Below are 11,523 nucleotides of genomic sequence, written 5' to 3'. Positions count from 1 at the left end.
AGTACCAATTCACCTTTAGGATCTCAATATGTGAACCAATGCCTATGGTTGAACAGACTGCAATATGCAGGTGTTCTGATCTACCGATTGTTCTGTTAACATAAATAATTCTTTTTTAATGTTGGCCTTTTCCCTCGATTTCATTGTTTTCCTTCTGCATGTTTTCCATTTGCAAACACTCTTCAGTAGACAAGTACTCTTCCTCTGCTTTATCTTCATCTACGTCTGATTCAAGCTCCCAAGGTTCTGAGAGAAGTTTCATGGTGATATTCTGCAAAGGAAAAGCAGACATCAGCAAGACCAGAAATCATTATCTACATGGTCATCAAACCTCGACCTGATTGGTTGGACAGTACCTTGATGGTGTTTTGGAGAATCTCGAGCACTGTGTGTCCGCTGTAAGATTCCTGCGAGTCAAACTCTGTCCTGAGAGACTGAAACACTCCATTCATCACTCGTTTCACCTGCACCAGAAACACCAGCTCAGTTTCAGGTTTAGACTTTACTATAGAAAAATAAGAGCTTTTTAACCCTCAACTGTCTCAAACTGCTTTTTGTTATTTTGTGATGTCTTATTTAGATTCTCATTTTAAAATATATAAAATAAAAGGTAAATAGAAGATTAAAGGGATTCTCCACCCCAAAATTAAAATGCTCTCATTTACTCACCCTCATGCCATCCTAGATGTACGTATGTATATGATTTTCTTGACGCTTCAAAAAACATGGGAAATGAACATGATGGTAATCCATACGACCCCAGTTGTTGAATCAGTGTCTTCAACTTCAACTTTTTTTTAAACCTGCAAACATTCCAGCCAACTGGACTCACAAAGATTGATTATTTTTTCAAAAATCTTTGTTTGTGTTCATTTGAAGAAAGTAAGTCATACACATCTGACAACATAAGGGGGAATAAATGATGATAGCAATTTCATTTTTTGGTGGAGTATCCCTATAAAAAGTTAATATACCTGCTTCATGAGTGGTTCAGTGGAGTATCTGGCTTTTTTGAGCTTGATAAAGAGATGTAGGATCTCCTGCTGACTTCTCTGATGCTGTTCCTCCTGCGCCAATAAAAAGCGCTCCCGCTGTACCTGCCACTTCCTCTTCCTGTCTGACAGGATCTGACAGAGAAAACAGCATGATGCTTGAATACACTTATTGAAGTATTAATCAAACCAGTTAAAGCCTTTTGTATACACTCATATCATACACACCTGATCCAGATTCTCCTTTTCAGCCCTCAGATCTTGCATCTCCTCATCCATGTTTTGTATAATGGCTTCCATCTCTTTGCACTTCTGCTTCTCTGCCCTCCACCGCTGCTCAGACTGTTCTCCTTGCTTCACAAGTTCTAAAAACACACATTATCTAGACCAGGGGTCATCAACAATGATGACTTGTTCCATAATTCTTATTCATGAACAACTGGAAAAGTCATGGGGCCTTTGAATATTGTTGTGAAAAATGGGAGACTTGGAGTCAAAAAGGTTAAGAACCACTGCTTTAGAAAAATCTTATTTTAATGTGCTAGTTTAGGATTTTTGTCCCAATCAAAACCACACAGCTGCGCCACTTTTACGGTTAAAAAGTACCACAGATGTTAAGTAGAGTTCAAACTTGAATGAAACGTTGGGATCCCTCTCCACCTGTGCCTCCAGAAGGCTGATCTGAGCACAGTGATTGTGTTTGCCTGAGTTCAGCCTGAATCTCTGTCACCCTCTGCTGGAGATTCAGCACATCCTGCTGCAGCTGATAAGCCAATGCCCCAGATAAATGAACCTGAAGGTGAGAGAAAAGAGATGTTTAAGACATTTTCCTAACCACACCATTCACCAGGACACATCTACAATAAGATCAAAATGGAAACACGACAACCTATTAAATATAAAATAAATAAATATATAATATACTGAGCCAATAAACCAACAGAGCATAATTTAGCAAGTCCACGTGTCTGTTGTACCTTTTCCTGTTCAGTCTGAAGGCGGCAAGTCTGATTGTGTTGCTGCTCCATATACGTAAACCAATTTGTTGTGTGTCAATGTATGGGTTTCCTGTTTTTTAAAGGGCTTTTTTGCCTTTAATCTGACTGGAAAGTAGGAAATTGGAGTGTGAAGAAAGGGGTAGGGCACACCTCTTTTTCGGTTCACTCAGCTCCCCTATTTTGAGCTTCTTTTGAGCTTCTCCAGAACCTCCTTTTTCAGACACATACTCTCCTAAAACACAAATGCCATTGAAAATGCAATTTATTTGCATTTAAACATAACAAAAATGATCCTTATCCTTGAATCCAAATCTGACTGGTTCTCTGAATGTTGTGTAGGATCATGTTTGTCTCTAAGGACACAGAGGAGAGTCTGAAAGAGAAGTGACCCTCTTTTTGCAACTCATGCACCTGAAAACAATAAATCAAATCTCCGTTCAAATCTCATAAGAAAAGAACCTTACTGCACGAATATACCTTGCAGGTCAGTTGGTCCATCCTGTGTGCCACCTTTTCAATAGCCAGCAGAATTTCTGCATTATGTTGTTGAGCGTCAAGAATGATGCGATATCAGGTGCTATTGAATACAAAATGTTTGCATTTAGTGAAAAACATTTAGTGACAGCATGCATTGATCATTAAAATAAAATGACACATTTCAGCAAGTATTGTACAGAAGTAACAGGCTCAGATCTTACTTTGATATGGAATTTGCTAAGATGGGTAGATTGAGGTAAACGAGTCCAGCTGTGTTGGAAAATTTGGATTTTGTCTGAAGAAATATGGCTGTTGATTGAAAAAAAAAATTTTTTTTTAGTATTATTGCAATACTGTTTTCTCTTTTAGTATATTTTAAAATGACATTTATTCTGATTATGCAAAGCTGAATTTTCAGCAGTCATTACTCTAGTCATTAGTCTTCAGTGTCACATGACGCTTCAGAAATCATTCTAATATGCTGATTTGGTGCTCAAGAAAAAAAAGTCTTATTATCAATTTTCTGGAAACCATGATACATTTTTTCAGGATTTTTTTGATGAATAGAAAGTTCAAAAGAACAGCATTTATTTGAAATATAATTTTTTGTTCCAATGTCAAACACTACTCACCTGAGAGCCTTGAGTAGTGTTTGAGTCTGCTTGTGGTGGCACTGCTTCCGGTTTCTGAGCATCATCAGGCTGATACAACGCTACCACAAAGACCAGGACGTGAGAACAAAGATCCGGTCAGCTCTAATATTAGGAAGAGTTAACTAATATTGAGCAGGTGATTATTTGTGATTGTTTTAAACATACAGGATAGAGAACTGCAGGGCATTTGTGCAGGTTTTGGGGAGGGGGGGTATGAAGGAGAGGGATCACAAATCATTCCACTGAGAGACATAATGGGGTTTATAGTTGCACTTTTACTTCACAGGCCATTCAGGAAACAAATCTGAGATTTAAATAGCATTACGATCATATACAGTATATGTAATGTAAGCAACCTTTCCAATCTTCCTGACCTCTGTTTCTGAGTCGCTGGGGTCAGGCTGAGCTGGAATGGCCCCAGCGAGAAAGGGAAGCATAGGTTGACCCATCTTGGCTATACGTGAGATCAGTTTGGCTTTGGAAGCATCTGAAGTCTACAAGAAAGAACAAATATAGCTGAAGCTTCAGCATTTTAGCCACTTCAGGCACATGCCATTGGTCTAAATGTTAAGGAAAATATTACTCACGTCAGGCATTCAGATTTACTTTCCCCTTAGGAGCTTGGTCTCTGAATACAAATGATCAATAACTTGTATAAATTCATAAGAATCAGTTTACGAATGTGAGTCTTTAAGTCACTTAATGAAAACACCCGGATAACAAAATCTTTATACGTTGACCTTTCCATATGTATAATGCATTAAAAAATGCATTTGTCGTTTTCTAGTGTTTTACGATAGATAGATAGATATACACACTTGCTTTCTAATCTTTTTGTATTCTATCTGTTTTCTTTTCATTTATTATACAATTAACAAAAGCAAAAAAGACCTCCAACACTAGCTTGCTCTATTCTATCTGTTTTCTTTTTATTTATTATATTCTTTTTTTTAAACTTGCTACGTGTACTGCGTTACGCTAACTGAGACTTGTTATAGCACTTGTATATCATTGCTCTTTTGTTGATTTTGATTGCTTCCATTGTCCTCATTTGTAAGTTGCCTTGGATAAAAGCATCTGCTAAATGACTAAATGTAAATGTATATATAGTTTAGTTTTAATAGTTTTTTTTTTCCTGAAAAAACAACAACTCACAATTCAATTAGTTTTATGGATGCACTGATTTTTTCACAATGAGAAATAAGACAAAAATACTTAAGATTACATTATATTTTTTGAAGATGGAATAAACTGTAAAGTAAAAAATATCAACAATTGCAAAGGTTAACCTGTCTGTACACACATCTGTATCTCTGACCAACTGGCTGCTGTTCTCTTCACTCTGAGTGTCTGAACAGGTGTTTGGAGATGTACTGAAGGGGTCAACTGATCCCCGGCTATGTCTGTCTTTGGAGAATTTAACCTACATGTAGGTTAATATACACATTAAAAACAAGTTAGAGAGAGATTAGAGATGTTTTCAGGTATATTAAATTATATTCACGCTGTCAGTGACTTACTCTATGAATCTCAACATCAAAGACCAGAGTGCTGTTTGTTGGCACATTCTTAAGGATGCCCTTTGACCCATAACCCATACTAGGAGGGACGATAAGGAGCCGTTGACCTCCTTTCTGCATACCAAGCATCCCATCCCTGTAAGAAAGGCAACATAAGACCTTGATGGCACAACAGCTGGCAGAACCAACATTTTTTTTGGCTATACTTTTCTTTAATATTAATTTTAATCATCATTGTGGTCACGATCATATGATCAAGAGCTGCTCACCCTCAGAGCTTTGCCTGCTCCAAGCTTTACTCGCTGCAGCTTTTCTTTGCCCAGATTGGAATCAAATACCTGAAAAAACAAACAGAGACACTGAACTTTCACATTTATAGATCTCCAGCTGCACAGCAAACATGCCAGAAGACTCATTTAAATTGCCAGTGACTTGCATTGAGCTGTGACTAATCAACAGGAATGTGCACAGTGAGCTTCTGTGTGCTACATGTACTCAACTACAATTTAAGAAGTAAAAAAAAAAAAAACACAATCTGTACATTTAGGAAAAGTATTGAAGTATTGTAAATGATTCCAGAAACTTCTCTAGAATTAAAAGATGCTATAAATATTTTAACATTTATTTCATCTTTATATTTTGATACAATGTAATTTGTCTGTTCAATACCAAAATACCAATCACAAAGTTGAAAAATAATCACCTGTCCTAGAGAATGTTTGTGTAAAAGCCATCCAGAATAGGCCACCTCCACTGTGTCCCCAACATCAACAGCTTGACCTTCTCCTAGGACCAGGTCCTGAGTGACCAGAGAGTCTGATGAAGCCTCACTGTTCCACTGGGCCACGGACACCTGAGAGAAACAGGCTCAGAGGTAATTTTACCAAATACACAGTCAATCTGTAAAATTTAAAAATGTTTGCATTATAACAATTTTGCAGAACCCTAGAGCTTTGGAGTAAATAAGAGGCACACTTTGAGAAACAGAATAATTTCTTCCAAAACCAGAATTTTCTTAGAATGCATCAATCTTGCTTAAACAAACAATTCAGTTTACCTCCTTACAGAACTCAGGCCATGACTTTTCTGAGTCAAACATTAAAGACATAGTTACAGGGCTGAACCTGTGGACAGGTGTAAAGAGCTGATGAGTGCAGCATCTAACAAAACAAAACACAACAGAATAGAATAGAATGAGGAAAAATGGAAAAATCCACGATGGATTCTAGCTTTAGTGATCTGCTTTTGCTTACTGCCGTACAACAGAATCTTGTACTGTAATTGCAGATAGAAAAGAATGACTAAAATACATTAAAAAAAAGGATTACCTAAAATATGTGCATAAGCTTCTGTTAATTAGCTTCTCTCACCTCTTTGGTGACATGGTTTCCTAAAACAGCAGCCATCTTGCCTTGCTTCACATATTGTCCATTCACACTGGTGGAAAATCAAAGCTCATTTAAGAAATGTGCGAACTAATGCTGCTTTCTGTGCAGGGATCATGCAGGAATCCATGCCCCCGGGGCAGGCAGATTAATGGGTGAATGAAAAACGGGCTTCAATTTGGAGACATGTAACACGGGATGAATTCTCCTGCGAACTAATGCTAATTCAAAGTCTCGTAAATATCTTTTAATTGCCATATTTATACTAACAAGCTGAATGCATGAACAGCTGTAGCAAACAGCACAGCTGGAGCACATGGAGGAGGGACAGGCTTCTGAGGAGGCAGACCTTAAGAAAAACACTGATTGAAACATGAGCAATTATGTGCCTTTGGGTTCAAAATGACCAGAACATGAAATACCTAATACCTCTAGCTGTGCACCTAATATGGCGCAGGACTTCTTTGGCCATTTAGGGGCAGTGAATTGGAAGGACTCGTTTCTCTGACTCTCTGCTCGGTCCAGACCAAAGAGAGAGGCCAACTTTGCCCTATAGGAATGCAAACACACTCTATAGCTTTAGTGCTATAAAGCTTTACATCTTTATAGCACTAAATGTAAATCACTTTCAATTCAATGCATATAAGCGACTTTATTGTTTTAAACTTTATATCACGATTACCCATTTAATGTTTTACAGCTTTCAGACCTCAGCCTTCCATATTTATCTAATCTGTAGCGATTTTAAATCCTAATGAATGTTTCAAATGTATCAAAGCAAGCTATGAATTCACTACTGTTGAAAACCATATGTAGACTTAAAATCAACAAAAACAGCAGAAGAATTATTTATGTGATCTGGAAATTACACAGCACAAGCTTTGACAAAACATTGGACCCAACCACAGATGCCATTTGCACTGTAATATATATATATATATATATATACATACAGTATATATAGTATACAAAGACGTATATGTTTGTAGCACACAATCACCTAGGCCACAGTGAACCGAATCATATAGTCCTTGATAAAAATACAATACATTATTAAAATAAGCCATGATTATTTTCATTACATATACGTATATAAACTGTTTTTATTTTCCACTTGTTGAAAGCACTGATGCACTGTTGATATATACACTGAACAAAATTATAAACGCAACACTATATATATATATATATATATCTATATATCTATATATATATATATCAAAATAACAAAGTCCAATCACCTTAATAAAATTAATCTTTTCTTTTTTTGTAAGAAAGAAAGAAAAAAAGAATTGCCCATTACTTTACAGCTATACCTGCATGTGTATTGTCTTGTTTTGAAGTGAGTTCAGATTTTGTACTACATATGTTTAGTGCTACAGTCCTTTCATCAATAAGATTTGATAGGATTGAGAGTAAATGTGAAATTATTCTTAGTGTTATCAGGAAATGAACAAAATATATATTAGTAGAATTTCTTTGACAGGATATGGAGTAATTTAAGTAAATTAAGGGGAAAAGGCTTCAATTAAAGAATTTAAAGGGATAGTTCACGCAAAAATTAAGATTCTGTAACCCACTTTTAGGACACAGAAAGTCTCCATTGTTATAATCATAAATAATGTCTATAATTTTTTCCATACTGTAATTTTTGAGTATTGCACAGCTGAGTTAAAAGCGGTGGCTTCTGTGAGTGGGTTGATGAGCACAAACATTCTGTACTTGTGCGATATGATGAGCACATGTAAGCGCGATGACACAGCATCACACACACACACACACACACACAAGCTTTAACCCACATGTGACAGATAATCGGGGATCAATTGGGGACTCCTAGAATTCAGTAATTGAATTGCAGTTTGAGAGATCGTGACAAAAATGTAAAAATAAATGGAATATATATATTAATAATGAAACAATAAAGTTTAATCTCATTTACTTGATCAATGATGCATATAACAATAAGTGATGCTGTAAAATTCATGTTTTTTGAAATCCAGACCATAAGAAATGTTACTAATTTCTTATATTTATAACAAGTCCATAGTTGAGTGCAGTGGTTTTTACACAATATACACACAAATTACACACACACACACATATATATATATATATATATATATAAAACATTAGACAGACCCAAATAAGACAACAGTAAATGGCAAAAGCATTGTTATACATAGAACAAATTAAGATGAATATCACCTCAGCCAAATCTAAACAGAATTTAAAAGACATATTTATTAAAAGCATGTTAATGTGCAAATTTACAACATTGAACAAAGAACGAATGAAACCAATGCTTTGCAAATGTCACTTTTTACATTATGGCATTAAAAAAAAACTTTTGTATGATTACAATGAAGAGTCACATGAGATTTTTTTTTTTAAATCACAGGTTCACAGCACATACCGGGTACATTTTCTGTACTGAGAACTCATTACAAAGAAAACACAAATCAGAAATACCTGTTGACAAACCTAATTGATTATTTTTTTTTGTCTGTTTGAACAAACTGAATGCCAAAACACATAATTACGCACAAAGTTAAGAATGATCATTTAGTGTTAAGGCACATTAAAGACAGCGGTCGAATAGAGTCCAGACTGGTCTGGTCAAATACTAAATAAAAATCTCTTCTTAAAATTCCAGTCCTTTTGAGTGCTGTTGTAAACTCAAATGTCTTGACTGAACTGGTCAAAGATCAAGTCTAACTGACATAATCATCTTTAAAGCTTGGCTTTGGGCGTCTGTTCTAGGAGGGTCTTGATGTCTAACAGAGCGTCCTCTAGTGCTTGGGCCAGACGTGCTGCGTTTGTGTCCTGACAGCTGTTGAAAGCAGAGACTGCAAAGTTAATGTGGGTATCCATGGGATTGTAGCACACACCATAACCGTCTGGAACCACTGGGCCGAAGCACATCACACAGTTGGTTTTAGCTGGCACCTGGGAGAGTAGAGTGGAAAAATTACAAGTACAATTCAATCTTATGTAAAATCATGAATTTTACATGATCTGATGATTTTAGTTTTACAGCAATATAATTTTAGCAGATTTGAAGAGCCATTGTTGGCTTATCATTACCAAAAACGAGTACAGTTAATGGTACGGTACATGCATTGCTCTTCCTGTTAAACACAATGCAAAGGGTTTGTTTTGAAAATAAATGTTTATTAACATGCTGTGACGAGTGGGGGCGGGGCCGAGAGTCGTGGGAACGGAGCGAGGCCGGTGGAGTAATTGATAATGAGCGACACCTGCACCACTCACCGGTCTCGAGTCCCACGGAGGAGCTCCGGAAGTATAAAAGGAGGAGTGATGACAGTGAAAGACGAGAGAGGACCAGGCCTGGAGTTTATTTTGTGTTTTGTGTGCGGCAGTCGTCCGCAAAGGGCCGCCGCTTTACTTTCATTTTGTGTTTGTTTATTTTATTAAAGTTTTCTTTAAATGTTCGCCGGTTCCCGCATCCTTCTTCCCGTGACTACGAACTGTGTTACACATGCACTTCAGTTTCACTTGTGACCTCTGACCCTAGTCCAGAGAGCTCTGTTTGACAGTACCTGGCTGGTGGAGAGGTTGAAGTGCAGTACCACAGCATATGAGGTATCCATGAATATCTCTGGCAGGGCTGCCAGGTCCTCAATAGCCTGCAATTTCAGTCCGAGCAAATGTCTGTCGATGGCTTGACCTCGGATGGCCTACGCATCCACACATAGGATAAAGAATGTGGAATTTATTTGGTGCAGATCAATAATGACTTGCAGCAGAAACACAATGGTGATCAACTGAACATCACTAGCATGCATTTACTCACCATGTCTGTGTAAGCTCTGTGTGCTTTAACTGCTTTGTCTAGCAGAGCCACTTTCTCTGTGTTCTGTCGATCAAAATGAGATTTTCTTTCATGCTGGATCAAATTTACAAATGCATTTGGAAAATAATAGGGTGATTTTGAGATTGATAATCAAAAAGACGAGTTACAAAGCAGTATTTACAGTGATTATGTAAACTACTGTTCAAACGTTTGGGGTTGAGAGAAGTCTCTTATGCTCACCATTTTATAAAAAAATACAGTAAAAACAGTAATACTGTGAAATATTATCAATATTTAAATGAACCGTTTTCTATTTCAATATATTTTCATTTTTAATGTATTCCTGTAATGGCAAAGCTGAATTTTCAGCAGCCATTACTCCAGTCTTCAGCATAACGTGATCCTTCAGAAATAATTCTAATATGCTGATTTGATGCTCAAGACACGTCTTATTATTATCAATGTTGGAAACAGTTTTGCTGCTTAATATTTTTGTGGAAACCTGATGCAGTTTTTCAGTATTCTTTGATGAATAAAAAGTTCAAAAGAAAACATTTTAAATATAATTTTTTTAACAATGTCTTTACTGTCACTTTTGATCAAATTAATGCTGACTAAATAAAAATATTAATTTCTAGAGGTGACCGTACATGTTTGGCTGGGTCATCCATGGCCTTGACGAATTTATCAGAGTCAATAGTCGTTGAGCGTATAGTGTCGGTTCGGCCCAGTCTGAACATGCGAAGGGAAGCGCTCTCATAGGTAGGACAACAGCGCTTGTAAATCCTGAAACAATGAGTCTGTGAATCAACTGAAAGCTAAACTGATCATTAACTTCCTAATACCAACACAAGGATGCTACAGTTAAGAAATAAATAGAGCAAATACCATTAATGGCAGTGCTGGTGAAGTTTACCTGTAGTACGCCAACTGGAGAGCCATCTGAATAAAGGCATCGGGGCTCATCTTCTGTGACTTTGGGAAATCTTTGCCAAAATGGGAAAACACACTGACTTTCATGTCCAAGTCATGTACCATGCTGCAGAGAAGGAGAAGAGAAACCCTCAAACTTTCAACATTTAACATACTGCCATGTTGTTTGTCCAACAAAACAGTCAATTGAAATGTTGGTAATGCAAAGAGTGAGTGGAATATCTCAATTTCTTACATGTTCATGTTTTGTTTGGCCTCCTCAATGTCCTTTTTGATCTCTGGCGTGATGTGGAAACGAAGCTTCTGAGGCATACGCAGCGGGACCATTGGGGTACGGACCATCTCTGACTTCTTCCTGTACAAATATGAGGTAACTCTTAGCTGCGTTAGCCATGCTTACAATCTAGCCATGGGCAAACAGCTTCTCCACTGTTAATCTTACATGTATTCCACCACATGGTCGATCAGAGACACGATAGGAGGGCCCTCAGCGGGGGCGTGTTCATAGATCAGCCCGCATGTCCCGTCCTCTCCAATAATAAACTGGAAACAGTATTAATCATAACTAGAGATGCACCAATTGTAATTTTATTGGCCGATTCCAATTTCCGATTTTTCAGAAGTGTGACCTGCCGATATCGATTTTTGCCGATTGCGATTTTCTTTCTAAGAACTATAATTGATCGCCCATTTACAAACAAAAATCTATGCAAATTTCAATGCAAAAATTATTTACATAATAAAAGAA

General features: G+C 37.0%; 2 protein-coding genes across 2 annotated transcripts in view; both read right to left on the bottom strand.

Moving 5' to 3' along the window:
* On the bottom strand, positions 1-7,666 carry LOC107587455 (FK506-binding protein 15-like). Its single transcript, XM_016275246.1, has 17 exons — positions 7,602-7,666; positions 6,469-6,575; positions 6,296-6,374; positions 6,011-6,077; positions 5,821-5,915; positions 5,698-5,758; positions 5,344-5,493; positions 4,910-4,978; positions 4,641-4,799; positions 4,439-4,543; positions 3,446-3,614; positions 3,100-3,179; positions 1,653-1,785; positions 1,221-1,357; positions 975-1,127; positions 357-464; positions 1-271 (listed from the first exon to the last, which is right to left on the bottom strand). The coding sequence occupies exons 1-17, from the start codon at positions 7,664-7,666 to the stop codon at positions 116-118; spliced, it is 1,893 nt and encodes a 630-aa protein (XP_016130732.1). The 3' UTR covers positions 1-115.
* Positions 7,667-8,270: 604 nt separating this feature from the next.
* Positions 8,271-11,523, bottom strand: part of LOC107587366 (carnitine O-acetyltransferase-like) — a 9,397-nt gene continuing 6,144 nt past the window's right edge. Inside the window, exons 8-14 of the mRNA XM_016275136.1 lie at positions 11,218-11,318; positions 11,011-11,130; positions 10,759-10,881; positions 10,493-10,628; positions 9,843-9,905; positions 9,589-9,726; positions 8,271-8,974 (exon numbers count right to left, since the gene is read on the bottom strand). Coding sequence (XP_016130622.1) covers positions 8,759-8,974; positions 9,589-9,726; positions 9,843-9,905; positions 10,493-10,628; positions 10,759-10,881; positions 11,011-11,130; positions 11,218-11,318 — 897 coding nt within the window. The 3' untranslated portion in view covers positions 8,271-8,758. The remainder of the gene's footprint in view (positions 8,975-9,588; positions 9,727-9,842; positions 9,906-10,492; positions 10,629-10,758; positions 10,882-11,010; positions 11,131-11,217; positions 11,319-11,523) is intronic.

This window comes from Sinocyclocheilus grahami, unplaced genomic scaffold (genome assembly GCF_001515645.1).
Source record: "Sinocyclocheilus grahami isolate Dianchi unplaced genomic scaffold, SAMN03320097.WGS_v1.1 scaffold92.1, whole genome shotgun sequence".
In the NCBI taxonomy this organism is placed as follows: Eukaryota; Metazoa; Chordata; class Actinopteri; order Cypriniformes; family Cyprinidae; genus Sinocyclocheilus; species Sinocyclocheilus grahami.
This window is presented reverse-complemented; position numbering and strand designations above follow the sequence as displayed.